The sequence below is a fragment of the Eublepharis macularius genome, chromosome 5, assembly GCF_028583425.1.
Source record: "Eublepharis macularius isolate TG4126 chromosome 5, MPM_Emac_v1.0, whole genome shotgun sequence".
Taxonomy (NCBI): Eukaryota; Metazoa; Chordata; class Lepidosauria; order Squamata; family Eublepharidae; genus Eublepharis; species Eublepharis macularius.
In genome coordinates, this window is record NC_072794.1 from 33,102,667 (window position 1) to 33,119,796 (window position 17,130).

General features: G+C 45.0%; 1 protein-coding gene across 1 annotated transcript in view; it reads left to right on the forward strand.

Annotated features, from left to right (window-relative positions):
* The first annotated feature begins 8,438 nt into the window (after positions 1-8,438).
* HMCN1 (hemicentin 1) overlaps positions 8,439-17,130 on the forward strand; it is a 278,171-nt gene continuing 269,479 nt past the window's right edge. The window contains exon 1 of the mRNA XM_054980206.1: positions 8,439-8,938. Coding sequence (XP_054836181.1) covers positions 8,641-8,938 — 298 coding nt within the window. The 5' untranslated portion in view covers positions 8,439-8,640. The remainder of the gene's footprint in view (positions 8,939-17,130) is intronic.

The window sequence follows — 17,130 nt, forward strand, 5'->3', positions numbered from 1 at the left end:
AGGGAACAAAACAAAGCTATAAATTTAAATAACACATCAAATACAAATTAAAAACAATTCAATAAAACTCATCTATCAGTATTAAAACCAGCACTCCGTAAAATAACATCATAAAAGTTATGAAAGTAAGCAGAACATTTCTAGTTTTGGCAGACAAAAATGTTTTAGCCTGCTGCCTAATTGCTAATACAGGATGTGTCAAGCAAGCTTTAAAGTGGGATGGCTTTTCCTGTACATGGCACCATCACTGAGAAAGTATTTTCTCTAGTTACCACCTGGGCTGAAGGCAGAAAGAACAAGGCTTGAGATTAACACTGGCTAGCTGGACAATGTATCTTGGACCTCACTAATTTCCTGCACATTAATCCATTTTTGACAAAGTTCCTGGTGAGTTGGCAGGCCCAGTTTGGCAATCTGCTCTGTTCCCTGCCCTCACTCCATAGGGCAGCAGGAGATAATGGGGGAGAAAAATGGCATCCAGCAATGCTACAATACCACTTCTGGCTGCATAACTGGAAGTGATATCACCACGTTGCAGGGCACTCTAGGATTCACCCAAAACTCTAGTGATTGTGGTGAATATTTCTCTACAATGCGGTGTTATTGCTTCCAGTTATACAGTTAGAAGTGACATCGCTGTGTTGACACCCACCATTTGGGTAAGTCATGCTTTCTCCAGTCTCCCATGCTTTCTCCGGCCTCCCAAAAGCAGCCGACTAGAGCCAGGGTCTAACATGGTCCTCTTCAGGCGCAGGCCTATGGCACTGTACTACTGCATAGCAATGGAATTTAGAAATGGGCTTTTAAGAGATTTCTGCGATGGTTTCAAGGAACAAACCAAGATGAATGGCTGCTTTTCATTCTTCTCTCCCCTCCCCTTCAACCAGCATTAAAAATAGGGGGCTGCTATTTGTGCAAGTTGTGGAACATAAGAATCTTACAAAGGGCTGGACCAAAATCCAGAGTCCAAAGTTTCAAATTTCCTTGAAAATCTGGATTGCAGCCCTGGTGCCTTCACCTCTAAAAGTTCACATATATTTCGACGAACCTGAGCTGAGTTTTCTCTCTGTGAAGTTCTACAGATGAAGCCAGTTTTCCATGGTTTGGGGGTTTTGCTGCATTCATTTTGCACAGCTCTGCTTAAATACTTTCTTCTCATGATGTCATTGGTGTAACGGGAAGAAAACAGCAATGTAAACATCTGTTTTTTATAAAACAATCCCAGGCCTCAGAACTTGATCAGAATAAAAGAAGTTTCCTACATGATTAATTTTCCAGTCTCAATGTGATGAAGCTTGGAGTACTGGAGCTAATTACGAGTTCGAAGGCAGTAGATTGAAAATCAGTATTAGGGCTTCAATACGTAATTTCTCATAAATTAACGGATTGAAGTGATGTTGCAGTTTCCTCGCCACATTTATAATTGAATGGTTAAACAGTCAGGTTTAGTCTGGCTTCTGGATTTAGGCTTGGATCCTAATCTCCCTTCTTGCCCATGGAAGAGCACCAATTCCTCTTCTCAATATATCCCACACTTTAGCTCTTATGATGTTCCTGGGGGTCCAGTGACCCACAGGGGTACAATTCTGGTGGGTATGGAAGACTGCAGCAGGAAGAAAGTGGCAGGAAATTTTCCATTTATACAGCATTGCTATATTTGCTCTGCCTAGGACCCAAGCTTTAGCCTTGAAACAAGTGAGAATCCTGCTTTAGAAACATGTGGGGTTTAAACCGTAGGCTCAGGTAGAGAGCCTGTGGATTTTATAACCATATGGGAGGCAGTGGCAGCCAACCTTGTGAATAGCTTGGAGGTTATTTACTTGTTTGTTTGATTCTCTTTTGGGTATTGCCTGGTAGTTCATAATGATTCAGGGGCTCTTGTATTTGTCACGTCTGTAGTAGGTTGGCTGGAGCTGTTTATCGCCTTGTTTGTTTTTATGCTGTTTGTTTTTATGCTTCGTATGGTGATGTCCTATGTTATGTGTTGGGCTACTAAGGAAAAGTAGGGTGCAAATGTTAAGAATGAAACCCAGATCGCAGCACTGAGGAAGTCCAAAGTAGGAGACAGTGCTACTCAGCTGTTCACTGCAGGAAATAGGCAGCCTGTCCCCCTTTAAAAAATACCCTCAAAAACCCTTTGGTGTGGTTTTGTCATTGGTCTGCTGAGTAGACAGAAGCGCTGCCTCTTATTTCCTGTTTCCTATATTTCTCCCTGACACTTGTTGGCTACTCATGGTCCAGGGAAACTAGGCTTGCCATTTGCCCGACCATGGTGAGTAAACTCTTTCCTTTGGCCCCCAAACCTGTCCCTTGAGAAACTGAGGAGCAAGAGAATAATGGCCTCCATAGTGATGCTCTAGGAATTTCTCCATATCAATATGATCTTTTCCACAGATACTGGGGCAATTCCTACAGTGTCCCCCAGAACTGACATGACACTCTCCCCAAACTCTAGCCTCTCTAGGCACTGCCCTCAGAATCTCCCAGCATTTGCTAAAGCAGTACTGGCAACCCCAAAAGAAACCACAGCCATACCAGGATGGAAGGTTACATATAGCAATGACAGCAAAAAAGGAGAGGTAGTATGATGGGAGAAGCAGCATGACAGAAAAAAGGGGGTATAACCTTCCAAGAGGTGCTCCAAGACTAGTTTATTATGACCCGATACATTTCAGACTCAAAAGTGCATCTTCTTTTGGGCAAATCCAAAGAAGATCCGTTTCCAGTCTAAAATGTGTTGAATCATAATAAAGTAATTTTGAGCCCCTCTTGGCGGTCTTCAGCTTCTTTTCCAGTTGTTTTCTAGCAATGGCAAACAATTTAAGAAAGGGGTTTTGAGTCTGCATGGTTACCTGTGTTGCTTTGAGGGGAAAGGGGTTGGAAGGGAGGGGGCCTCCCCTGTCATACATTCAAAACACAGAAATAGTAGAGCAACTGGTGCTTCCCTGCATCTCCTTAGGCTGCCTCAGAGACAGAGAACCACATAGTGTATATCACAAAAGTGAAGTGCTTTTATGTTCTATTGGTTTTAAATGGAATTTAAATTCTTTCCTATTGAAAACAGGAGAACTTAAAGTGCTATGGGTGGTGGTGGTGGTACGGGATCATGCTCCACAGCAATCTATGGAGTCCATAAAAGTGACTTTTAACACATAGCGTACCATACATGTGTGGTTAATGAGTGGTAAAATACTGCTTACTGCTTGATAGGATGATAGAGGCAACCAAAGCTGACTTGTTGGGCGTGTGGTTTTGGGGTGCATTCCTGGACTTTCTTACCTGGGACAAAATGTCTGGTGAATTTATATTCAAGCGCAAATTGGAGCTGGTAGATACGCGGGTGGGACTTACCAAAGGCGACCAGCATCAAGCTACAATGCTCACTGTTTATCTAACCACTCTAGCATTCCAAGCGCTGACAATGGGGCCACTTCTGCTTCCACTGCTACACTAATACTATGCAATGCCAGAACTGTTAGGAACAAGGTTGCATGCACTGCTGGGATGTTGTAAGAAGAAATTGATGTGGCTTGCATAACAGTGACGTGGCTGCAGGAAAATGACATGGCATATCTTTCCCAACTAACTCCCCCGCGGCTATGCAGTCCTACACCAACCTCGCTATAGTGGCCGGGGAGGAGGGGTTGCTGTTATTCTTCAGGAGTCCTTCAGCTGCCACAGACGTCCAGTACAAGCAATACTGGGTATTGACTATATGCTCCTGTCTTTGGGAACGAAAGATAGACTGGGTCTTCTACTTGTTTACATACTGCCTAGGATGTGAGCTTACACTGGAGTAGTTTGATTGTCTCTATGGAATCAGTGTTGCTCTATGGAATATATACCTCCCACCCATTCTGCCTGTTGGTCTTGGTCCAAATGACCAACTACTGTGTATCACAGTTAGTGATGTGTTTATCTATATCATCACTAGTCTCCTTCTGTACTGTGAAGCTGTGGGTGCAATCATTCCTGGGAGTAACCCCCTTTGAATGGGACGGAGCTGGCATCAGCATACCTCGAAGTTGGACAGCTGCCAGGTCCAGGGGTTCTGTTGGGGCTCACTGTTTCTAATCCCCTCACCTCTGCTCTTCTCTACCACCTGTCTGTGCCCTTCCCTGACCATTTACTTGCAAGCACTCCACCACGCCTTTTCCAAGTGCCCGGCACTGATGGGGGAAGTACATGTGGGCAGAGCACAGCAACAGCTTTTCTGGTACGGTAGCAGCACTACCGCAGTAGACACCAGCCAGTGATGTTAAGGAAAGGGCAGGTTTGTGAGTGCAAGCAGCAGGAGGATTTCTAAGTGGGTGAAGGTTACACAGTCTGGTGCAGAGATGTAGATGAGTGGGTGGAAAGGGAAGCATAAAGGAGGCCCTGGTGACGGGCTGAAGGGGGCTGCCCAGGGCCCCCCCAGTGCCTGGAACCAGCATGGGGCTTACTTCCAAGCAGACCTGTTCCTGAATGTAGTTGTTTGAGACATTGAGGTCATATGCTCTCTAAGGGGGTTGATTTTTTCCCTCCACCCCCTTATTGTTGATGTAAAATAGATGAACTAAACTGAATCCTACTGGAGTGGTATGAATAGTCTAGGCTGGAATATTTGAGCAGAGGCGGGGGGAGGTGTTGAGGGGATGGATAGTCTTACCTTTTTGGCACGGTGATCTATGAAGGAGTTCTTTGGAGTTCTTCTGTCTGATTGGGAAGAAGCCTGCATCCAAGTTCACCATCTCCAAGAATGGCAGGAGGGCATTTTATCATTCATGTATGATCCTGGTGTATTTCACGCCTTTTGGATTTCTAGCTAGTCCCTACCCCATTTTGAGGACTTGGAGTGGACATTAATATCTGGACAGGGTAAACTCTCTCCTCCCAAATACTCATTAAATCAATAACTGTAAGTACCAGCACTGTACTATTCAATAAACACCATTAAAAGCCAGTCCAAATAAAGATTTTTTTCTTGGAAATGTTCAAACTTGGATACTTTTTGGGGATTTCCAGGAACAATGTTTATCAGTTAAGTCTAGCACTAGATACCTTCTAGAAACAGAGGGGATTTTTTTACAGATCATAGTCACTTCACTCAGTCTGATGCAGTACCAAGTACATTGCCAGAATCAATTGAGCTCTCAGTAGATGCCTCACTCAGCGAGGTTTTGGCAATGCTGTCAAATCGGAACTTCTGTCATTAATAAAATTATGCATATGTGATGTTTCATGTACCATACTTGAGACATTGATGCATGGAAAAATTCTCTTCACCACTTGGCAGAATTATGTAGATGAAAGGCAAACTGAGTGGTTACATGCATTGGTTACCATTCTGTAAATCCGCCATGAAATCCCCAGAACAAGGAGAGAATGAAACAGGCATTACTTGACTGTCAGTACATTTCTGAACTACTTGGTGTAGGCCAGTTTAAGACCCAGTTTGTGCAACTATTGACTTTTAAAATGGGTGGGGGTGAGACAGGGAGAAAACAAGCTACCACATCAGCACCCACGTTTTATGTTATGTTATATGTGGAAATGTAAAGAAATGCTTGTCTACTGCACAAAGAGGATTGCTGGCCCAGTAAACAAGGGCCTCAGTGGTGAGGGAGAAGTATTGTGCTCATGTTCAGGAGTAAGTTCTTCATTCTCTTTGTTCTCTTGTTCCATAAATTAAAATGGATTGTGAAACTAAGCCTTGGTGAACCCTGGCACATATTACGCACTGAAATGGCCACAGAAAATGCTAATTCAACCAGTGTGCAGTGGTACTGAGAAATACAATTGTTTGAGTCCATTTCAATCAGACTTCAGGCCAACTTTTGTGATGAGACAGTCTCGGACACCCTGGTGGACGAGCTTCACTGGGAGAAGAGAAGGACAAGGAGTGTGTTAACAATACATTGGAGAGTAATATGCAGTTATTCCTTTCTAAACCCATTGACATCAATGGGATTAAAAGAGTGTAACTCTGATTAGGGACTATTCCAGTGCAATCCTAAGAAAAGTTACTCCAGTCTAATTCTACTGGATCTTTTAGCAGCATTTGAAACCATCAACCATGGCATTTTTCTGGAGGCACATTTTATGGTTTTTCAGATCCTTCCAGGAGGACAGGTCCCAGGGTATCCTAGGAGTTCTCAGTGCCAAAGAAACCATAGAGATTTGGCGGTTCCTAGAGCATCACCCCTCACTTCTAGGTTCCAAACCAATCTCCCCCTCCTCCACTTTCTGCCACAGCATTGTTGAGCAAGTAAGCCTTGAGCGGCAGGCCAACTGGCTGGGGTGTGCAAGCTGCCAGCCAGGGAGCAGCTTTGGGCCAAAGGCTTCCTTGGTGCCCTAAACTTAAGGCTGCGTAGTTGGTGGGCCACCCCTGCCTACCTGACTCTTCCTTTGGAATCTTACGATCAAACTACACATTACTGATGTAGCCCATCAGTCCACATGCAGCACCCCAACAGGCAAATAAATCCATCCCTGAGGCCATTTTAGGTTGGGGAAATATCATGGTGGGGAGGCTGAATCTCCTTTTCCCCTCGTGCTATGGGACTTACTTGGAAAGGGGGGTCCTTTGCACCTGATTGTCTTGGTCAAAGTCATCTTGGGGGGATCCTGAAACTACAAGTTACAAATCCTTTGACCCTGTAGACACAGCTGGCATTTATCAACTTGATCTGATTCACCAGCTTCACCCACTTTTTGGAACAGAAAGATACGATAGCTTTTGTCCTTGCCCTGATAACTTGAAGATGATATTGTTGTAAAGTGCTCTACATGGGCCTGACCTTGAAGATTGCCTGAAGAAGCCAAAAGGATAGTTAGATGGGTAGCCTCATTGGTCTGCAGTAGAACAGCAGGATTCAAGTCCAGTGGCACTTTAGAGAACAATGAGTTTTTCAGAGTGTAAGCTTTTGAGAGTCAGAGCTCCCTTGTTCAGACATGAGCCTGGACTCGAATCCTACTGAAGAATCCAATTGGTTGAAAATGCTGCAATTTGTGGATAAGAGTGAGCATGTGACATCTATATGTGACACCCCTCCACTGGTTTCCTTTATGTTATGCTGGTTTTGAATGTGAAAGCCCTGGAGTATCCCAGTACCTGATGTAAACTTTTTCTCTGCTTAAGATCTGTTCCGATTATGATTGCAAGCAAACACTAGATGGGCAAGGTCTTTTCAGCAGTTGCTCCAATAGTGTGGAATTCCTTCTCATTAGAGCCTCATTTTGCTTTTTCACTGACTTCCTTTAGGAAGCAAAGACTTTTCCTCATCCTGCAGGGTTTTTGGTGATGGAATTTCAATTGTCTATTTTCTGTCTCTTGGAACAGATAGATGTTTCCTTTTTTGTTTTAACTGTGATTGTTTTTCTTGAATTGTTTTGTAAAATGCTTTGCATATTTTGATGTTAAAAGTTTAGAAATCCGGCAAATAAATGCTTAAAAGGATGTTGTCGCTTGTGCGTGTTAGTCTTCAGGTTCAGGCATTGGGGAACAGTCAAGATTTGGGATTGAGTGTGTGGTAGTGTGAATGGTTTTAAAAGAAGATATTCTGGGATTTCCTGAAGACTTTCTCTAAGGCAATGAGGACATTTGCAAAAAAGCAGGATTTCACATCCCAAACGGACTCTTTGCCCATGTGAACATGTATTTAGTAGTGGGGGGAATGCAGTAAATGTGCTGAATATCTATTGCCCACCACTTTTGCCAGAACACAGACGGACCTCTTGTGAACAGTGGCAATTTATACCCTCTGATCTCATCTAAAATGACTTCTGCCCTGGAATATCAGAATAAGGCAGCAGAGGAATTTGTATGCCTCTTGGGGTGTGCTCTCCCTCTAAATCATCTAAACCTGGAGCTCAAATTACTAGATGCAGATGGGGCCAGACCCCCCTCTTACTAAAGGAAAACCCATTGTTTTGAGTATATTTAGACAGTCTCAATAAAGGGAGTCAGAAAAGGCCTCCCTCCTCCCATATTTCTCTTCATAACAAATCACTACTGTGCCTGTTTTCATTACCGCATCTGAAAACGTTTTGCCTTGAGTGATTTTTTTGTGGCACTCAAGTGACCTCAAATACCTTTTTTAGCAAGTCACCCTAAAAGGGGGCCTCGGAGGCAAAGGTGGGGAATTCAGGCTGACCAATGAGCGAGCAGGCTGCTCTGAGCATCCACTCCTTGTTCTCTCAGAAGCACCAGCAACGGTGAGAAGCCTCAGTCTCTAGCCAAAGACTCTCAACAGCAGCCGAACTTTTGAGAGCCTCCCGTGCCGTCTCTTGCCAAGGAATCCAGAGGCGGCAGCAGAAGCAGCAGCAGCTGCGCAAGGGACATGAATGGGACTCTCTCTCTCCCCCTTCCCTGGGTGAGAGGCTGCCAAACTCTTTCAGACAAGTAGACTGGGGAAGGGAAGAAGAACCAGCAACTTGCAACTTGTAGGCAAAAAGCTGCCCCATTCCCTTGTCTCTTTACCTCCCTTAAGAGGCAGTGAGGAGAGATTTGTGGAGGGGGGGGAAAGGACTTTTGTTGTCGCTTTGGAAAAGATCAGATGCTATTTTTGCTTTTGGTTACCAAGCTCGATCCTTTGTGATGCTTAGTGTGGGGAACTGAATACATTACTTAGGTACCAGAGGGGAAGAGAAGAAAAAAAAATGAATTCCCACCAAAAAGTCCCTCTGTGGTCAGTGGGATTCTGTGCATCATTCCTTTGTGCTCTTCTTTTCTCTCCTTGCTGTGCACAAGATGTTGCTTTACAGCCGGAACCTCAACCGGCTGTTGAAGAAATCCCAGAAGGAGCATCCACCTTGGCCTTTGTGTTTGATGTGACTGGTTCAATGTATGATGACTTAGTGCAGGTAATCGAGGGAGCATCCAAAATCCTGGAGACCTCTTTGAAGAGACCCAAGAGACCACTTTTCAACTTTGCTTTGATACCTTTCCATGATCCAGGTAAGCAAATGCTTTCAAACCCTCTTTGACTGACTGCATTGCTTTGTATTTCATGTACACTTACATGTATATACAGGACTGTACGGATTACAGACTATTCCATATGTTTAGGATCCTCTGATGATGTCAAAAGGAAAATAGAGTAACAATACAGATTTCCCCCCTTAATTAAAATGGAATATATGTAAATCTTGATGATGAAAAGTACAAAACAAGGCATGCCCAGAACAGACTTACACAGAGACACAGCAGACGACTCTAGATAATTCATCTCTGTACCAGTAGAATTGGATCACTCCTATCATTGGTGGTGTAGAGACCTAACAGAATTATCTGCCCTCATACAAGGTTGATTGCCCAGAGTCTCACAGGAGGCGTTAATTAATTAATTAATTAATGCATTGCTCTCATTAGTGCTTTAGTGTGTCCCAACACAGAGTTTGTGGAGCAATTGTTCTAGAAGTTTGGGACACAAAATCTTCTGTTAAATATCTGCTACTTCATTTACATAGGATTTCCTTCTGGAATAAATAGTGAATTGCAGGCTGTGTCTTCTTTAACCCACCCTGCACAATGAGAAATTCTCTGCAAGCCATGCCTGTATCTGATGCTCATCACCACGAACTATTACTAAATATGAAAAAAAAAATGACAGGGCAGCGTTCCAACAAATGTTTCTAATGTTTAATTCTAAACCCAATGCTTTCTTCCCCCTCACCGAAAGCTGCTTGCATTCCTTTTCCTGCAAAGGTAACCACACTGGACCCTGCAGAGTAACTATCCTCCAAAATCTTGACCTCTGACCTTCTCCCGTACTGGCTTGCTGTTTCGTTGCATTGCCCGTCTTGGGATACAATGCAGATTTTATTGCTGTGTGCATTGGTTTTGTTTCTTCTCATTTTCCTTCCTGCATTCCTCTTTCCCTCTGCTGTTTATATACATATTCTTCCTGTTTCCTCTCCCACCCCCTAGCATCTGTTTTCTATCCCTTTTCTTAGGACTTTCTCCTCTTCCATTGTCAAATTCCTCCGAGTGACCCCAAAAGGATATAGAAAGCTGGATGCCCTAGGCTGGGGCATGTGGCAGTCTAAGTAAAGAGATCTGTTCAAATTAAACACTTAAAGTCTGTTTAAAAATTGGACATTCCTGTGGCTCGTTTCACCTGAGACAGTCCAGAATGCAAACATCTGGAATTCAGTTGGGTTGGGGGACTGATGAATCCAGTTGTTTCCAGCTATGACTGTATTGTAAGCACTGTGTCACTCAAAAGAACTGGCTACTTTAATGAAAAGTATATTTTCCCATATTTATTAAGGTAGCTAACTGGAGACATTTCAGTTTCTCAGTCATGTCAGTAACCACATTTAAATAAATTTACATATTACCCAAACCTCAGTATAATGCCATTTTAAGGCACTGAAGTGAAGTAACTTACACTTTAATAAAGAAAAGTTACCACTCATTGTTAGAAGGAAAAGCCAAGCTCAATATTGTAACATGGCCAAACCAAAGAGCTTCAGAAACAAATGAAAGTGTGACATCTAACTCTGTCAATTAGCCAGAACTAACAAACATGGTTTGGAACCAGAGAATTGCAAATGGCATGGCTGAGAATGACCCTGGCCCTACGACTTCATTAATGGTGCCATCCAAAGCAGAGTTGCACCCTTCTAAGCCTATTGATATTGATGGGCTTAGAGGGGTGTAACTTTGTTTAGGATCACACTTTAACTATCTGTTCTGTGTCAATGGCTTTCCCAGTGTTTAGATTGGATTAAAAGCAATTTTTCTAACTTATGCTTATATGTCAGAAACTCCAGTGCTTACCCATGAATATCTTGGCCTAGAACCTAGGGAGCTATCTGGGCTGGGACTGTACATGTCTGCAGGCACAGCACCTCACTTGAGTTGCCAGGTCCCTACCATCCCTGTGTGTGTGTGTGGGTGTGGGTGGGTGGGTGGGAGAAACTTGGCACTACCTCATCCTAGCAGTGTGCTCTTCTTCGTGCACACTCAAAGTGCATGCACTCTGGCGCCTGCTTGATGACATCACTCCCAGAAGTGATGTCATCACACTGGCCGCGGTTGGATTACACTCAACCTCTTCTGAAATCGGGTAAGTTCACCCAGATTCAGACCAGTGGAGACCCAGTTTAAGAAACTTACTCAGCCATGAGTTATTATTTTATTTAAATCCCCCCACACACTTTTCTCCCCAGCGGGGCAAGGCTGTCCTTGCCTTCCTGTTATCCTCACAGCATCAACCTTGTGGGTTAGGTTAAACTGATGAGTGACTGGTTTGTAGTCAAGTAAGCTTCCATGGTAGAGTTGGAATTAGAACCTGGGTTTCGTAAATCCTAGTCCAAGACTTTAATGCTGGTTCTCAAGGCCCCTAGATGCCCTTGGGATAGGGTTGCCATGTCCCCTGACCCCCTGGGTGGGAGGTTGGAGGCCCAGCACCCACCTTATTGATTCACCTGTTGTGTGCATGCTCTGCATGCATGCGCTCCCAGCCCACAAGATGCTGTTACTTCCGGTGACATCATTGTGTGGGTCACGTACCACCATGGGAGTGTTTGCGTGCTCCCCAGGGGACTGAATCAGGCCTAATTTGGCTGAATTCAGTCTGATTCAGTCCCAATTGGGCTGCTGCAGTGAATGGACGCGCTCCTGAGAACTCTAGCGCCCGAATTGGCCCGAAACCAACTGCTGCAGAGTGTGGGAGCACTCCCATGCTCCGCAACAGCCCAGTTCAGGCCAAATTAGGCCTGAATCTGGCTGTATCAGGCCCTATTCGGGCCAAATCTGCCCTGATTCCAGCCCAATCCAGTCTGAATTGGGCTGCTGTGGCTCACAGGAGCGTTCCTCCCCCATAGGCAAGGTAAGCGGGGGCGGGACGTGGAAGGTGGGATGAGGATAGGGTTGCCAGTTCCCTTGAGTCCCCCGGTGGGGGACTGAGAACCTGGTACTCACCCTCCACTCTTTCCAGTGTCCCTTCTCTTGCCGTGCGTGATGATGTCACTTCCAGAAAGTGACACCATCATGCGGGTCAAAATGCGGCCCAGCGTGTGCTCCCACACTCTCCAAAGGGCTGAATCACTCCCCGCGGGCCCGAAACGGGCCCGTTGCAGGGCGCACGAGCGTGCTGTCGTGGGGTGCGTGGGGCACCATGGCGGAGTGTGGGAGCATGCCGCGCCGCCAGGGGGTCACCCCAGGGGGTAAGTGGGGTTGCCGTGCCACCGGGGGGTGCCCTGGGGGCCAGGTAAGTGGGGTCGGGGGGAGGAGGTGGGAACACCTCCGCCCTGGGCGGGGGATTGGCAGCCCTAGATGAGGGTCACTATCTTCATTACCCAGGTCTTTTCCTTTCCCTTGCATCTCTCTCTTACCTCCCTTGTTAAATCAACAGCTTGTAAGCACCTCAGAGCAGGAACTTCCTTTTTTGTTTGTTACTTTTTGAATAATGCTGATGGTCCTTTATATAGAAAATCATCATGGTGCAAGAATGGATTTTAGGATTACTCACTGATTTACAATGCCATTCTAACAGGCCCCCCCCCCCGTCAAGTCAGAGAAGTCAATGGGTTTAGAATCCTACTCTGTGTAGGATTTCACTGTTAGATTTGGGAAGGGGCAGGTGGTAAGTGGGAGTTTCTTACTGACAAAGAAATTCCTTGCAAGATGGGTCATATCCCACCACAAATCAAGGAGTGCTGGCACTGGGAAACTTTGCATTACAACGGAAGAATAGAGATCAAAGGCTGTTGTTGCTTTTTTCCGCTATTTTGGTTTCTGACCTCCTACTAATTAGCTCCCATTTATTTCAGTGGGAGGAAGAATAAATGCAGGGCTCATTGAAGTGGAGGAACCCACTCTGGAAGGTAGTGCAAGATACTATTACGAGCCTGCCAGAGCTGAGTCAACACAGCCTCCCCCATTTAGAGTGAAAATTCTCCCCAATAATGGCAGCTTTATTGCCGATCACCAGGCTTAAGATGCCTCTCTTCTGCAATCAGATCCTGGAATAGAAAAAGACTTTGATGAGTATTGCATTGGCTGAGAGAGAACATTGGCTGTTCTCCATGAACAAAGCAAAAATGCACCAGGCAATTTTGAAAGCATTACCATTTGCACGTGAAACGTATATCAGGAAGAGTCCATAGATGTGTACTGGGTGCTACTATTGTGGTTCCAGCCTCCCGCATGCAAAAGTTGAGCATATCATCAATATGTGTACTTCCGTGTGGATGAGAAACAGTGTGGGCTCAGTGCCTACAAGGAGGTGGCAAGAATTGATGAGAACTGAAGAGGGCTTGGGTCAGACAGCTGTTTCTTCCACCCTACCCTCAACCGATGATCAGCGATGACAGCAAAAGTCACCCCCCCCATTATGTGGCTGTCATTCTTGAGTAGCAAGTGAGGGGACAAAGCTGGCTCATCTCATCTCTTTCTTTCTACTCCAGTCCTCCATTGGCACAACTTCCTTTTGCTCCTGGCAGTTATAATGCACATGTGTAGGGGCTAACTTGATGGATGTAGTGGGCGTAATTGGGAGTCCTGGGCAAAATATAATCTTGCCCCAACCTCCTGTTCTCCCAAAGAGTCAGCAGAAAACATACGATATTTAGGTACATGGAATATTGACATAATAAATGTATTATATAGTTTAGTCTGTTGCATTTAATGCTGGTCCCATTCATTAATAACCAGGGATACTAATTCACTAGACAGGCAAATAGGCTTCCTGTTTGCCTCTGCATATCACTGCCCTGACAGTCAAAGGTAAAAGGTCAGATGGATGTAACTTTTATTTGTCTACTACCCTTAGGCAGTATGTGATAAATAAATCATTATGTAGGTCCCAGAAACCTAATTAAAGGATTCTTTGTTTGGGCTGTTAGCAGAGTCTATCGTTTGGCAAAGGAAGCATGATTAAAGGTGGTTGTGAGCTCGTTCTGCTAGCTGGTGTGTGTGCAATGAATGAAAATAACAAAAGCATATACTTGGTTTATATATAGAAAAGAAATACGAGTTCTTTATTGCAGGAACTCCATGCTGTGATAGGAAAGGAGGAGAGATAGATCCTAACGACTTGTCTAGTCTAAGGATGGACATGGATGGCAGGACAAGGCCTGCATCCATGCTGCCAAGATGGAGGGAGGAGAAGTAGAGAGGTGTTGCCTGGATCAAAGCCAGGAAGAGAAGGAGAGAGAGAGAGGTCAGGAGGAGGAAATCCTGAGAATAGCAATCTGCATATTAAAGGACAGTCAGAGCAGTAAACAACAGTAAACAGAAAACAGTGTGCCCTGACCTCTCTATCTTTCTAACTCTTTGGTGTGTCCCCCTCTGAAACCTGAGGAAAGGGACAGTGCTGAATCCTCCTCTTCCAACAGTATGAACCAAAATGATGGGGGTTCTTATCCTTCCGGCTCCCCAGTGCAGTTTCTCCTCTCTCTTTGCACCCCTCTGAGCATGCCCTCAATTGGGAAAAAGCAAGATTGCCTCATAGGAGCGTATAAGAAACACTTTGTGAATGGTGGGTTGGGGAAAGGAAGCTCCTCCATTCTGACATGTTCCTCCAAATACTGACTCTGTTCTCTCTGTCTAAGACTGGGTATGGGCAGTAGTCTTTAAGAGAGCTGCAACACAATTGCAATCAGTGTTTGCATGAAGATTTTCCATCTTGCTATCATTTCTGGTGAAGTCGTTTTGTTGGGTGTAACACTTCGCCAAACACATGAACAGAGAAGATAGTTGAGTAAGCAAGGCAGTGAAGTTACTTCTTTTGTGCCGGTTTCTCTTCTCCAAAATAAACATTCATCTGTTTCTAGCCTAACATAACATATGCTTAGATTTACCATTGTCATTGATTGTTGACAACAGGTGGCATGGGTTCAAAACAAAAGACCACAATTATATTCTATGGAATTCTGAGTTTAAGGGAAGTACAGCCTTTTCAGGTAGCATGAGCAAAAGAATGGGGCTGTCTCTCCGTGGTAGAACATCTGCCTTGCATGTAAAAGGTCCTGTGTTCCATCCCCAGCATCTCCGTTTTAAAAGCACAGGTGATGTGAACGACCTCTACTGGAAACCCTGGAGAGCCACTGCCGGACATAGTAGATAACACTGAACTTGGTAGACTAAGTGATCTTCATGTGGTCATGAGTCATGACATCAGTATTAGCTGCTTAGAAGGATAGGCTGTTTTCACACTTCTTACGGGCCGCAGAACATCGTGCAAAGCTCCCGTAATTCCTGCCGCGATTTCCCGTCATAACTCCGGTTCTCGCACAAAATTGCGTCAGGAAGACGCTGTCGTTCTGGGAGCTTTGGGTGATGTTCCGCGGCTGGTAAGAAGTGTGAAAACATCCATAGTCTTACCAGGCAAAAATTTCCCGGAGAAGCAGGTAGAAGCCACTACCCTCTGAATGCTCCACTGCAGTGCTGTGTAGGCATGCCGTTCTAAGCACTCTGATGTCTCCCACTTTCTTGTTCACATGTGGTGAGCTGAAGGGTTGTTATCCAAGGATCGTGTAAAACTCCGGATTGCTTAATTGTGGCTGCATCCACAGATCATTGGACCGTGTGCCATTGTTGTACAATAACAATCATTTGCTACTGGGAGGTCTTGCTGTAGTGCGACAAGAACACATTATCCAGCAAGGTGTGGTGGATGCAGCCCATGTTAGTGTTAGCCTTAGCCTGTTGCAGTAAAACTGCAATGGTTCTTGAGGCACCGTAAAGACAGAAACATTTGTTGCAGCTTCAAGGTGACCAGCATCTTTTTGAAGCCTGTGCATTTCTGGAAGTGAGCCCTAGTCTACAAAAGGCTATGCTGTAACACATCTGCTAGTCTTTAAGGTACCAGAGGACTCCCTGTACAAGCGTACTGTCTCATGACCTAATGCTCCTTTCTGAAGAAGTGCCCTATCTGTACTCTGTCACTTCCTCCAGCACTGGGCCAGTTCTGACCAGAAGAAGGCCTTCTGTAAGAAAGAGTTTGGGTTCACAGCCTGGAGGCCAAGCAAGCGGCTGACACAGCTGGGCCAAGTCCACCCAGCCTTGACAGAAGCAGTACGTTGGTAGTCTAAGAAGGCAGCCCAAGTCTGAGCCCTTGTATTGTCATCAGACCTATTAGGATCCTTGTGTTCTCCTGGCAGCTATGAATCCTACAGTTCTTCACCTTGTTCAGCTGCATTGGTGATGCCTACATGCTAGGGTTGCCAACCTCCAGGTGGGCCCTGGAGCTCTCCCAGAATAACAACTGACTACAGAAATCAGTACCCCTGGAGAAAATGGCTGCTTTGGCGGGTAGACTCTTATACCCTGCTGAGATCCCTCCCCTCTCCAAACCTGCCCATCCAGGTTACACCCCCTCCAGGAATTTTACAACTGAAAGCTGGCAACCCTACTACATGCAGTCATGAACAGGCTAGCATGTTCTTCTTACAGCACTCACTGTGAGTCTGTGACCAGAATCCCTAGTTTTAGACAGCCTCCCACCACTGCCTTAGAGAGAATATGAAAGAGGGGAGGAAATTTCTGTTGCTTATAAATGTGACTCAAAGAATGTTGGGGAAAGGGGGCTTACAGCCAGTTGGGGAGGGGGGAAGAGTGGCAAGGTCAATTGGTATGCGCTTACCAATCAAGGGTTTGGGATTGGCAAGCATGCAGCTTTTGGGTTTTGAATAAGACATATTCACGAGAGAAAATATTGGGAACACATGTTTATTAGAGCCCAAATGGTAAAAGGCTGTAGCAGCTGAAAGGGGGATTTGGTGTTACTTGAGCCTTCTCAGCATGTTCCGATCACTAGTAATATTTGTTACGAGACTCCGTGTAGACTCAAGGCTCTCTGCTTTCTTCTTTTAATTTGCTCCGACTCCTTTGCAGGCCTGCCTTGCAGAATAGGATGTGTTTTATCCGTGAGTTTACAATCGGGGGTAAGGTTAATTGACAGCTGGTGGCAGGGGCTGGAATTTCCTGTTTAGAGTGATTGTTGTTTAATCCAGTTGATTATATAGTCGCTTGTTTTACCAGATTAGACATTTGCGCTCTGCCGGTTTAGTTATTTGATAAACTCTCCGTCTGTCAGTTGCTTGTCCAAGATCTGGGTTTTGTCACAGGAGGGAAAAAAAAATGTTGCTGTTTCTTCTTTTTAGCAAGGGAATAATATTGTTAGGGCTGTTTTAATT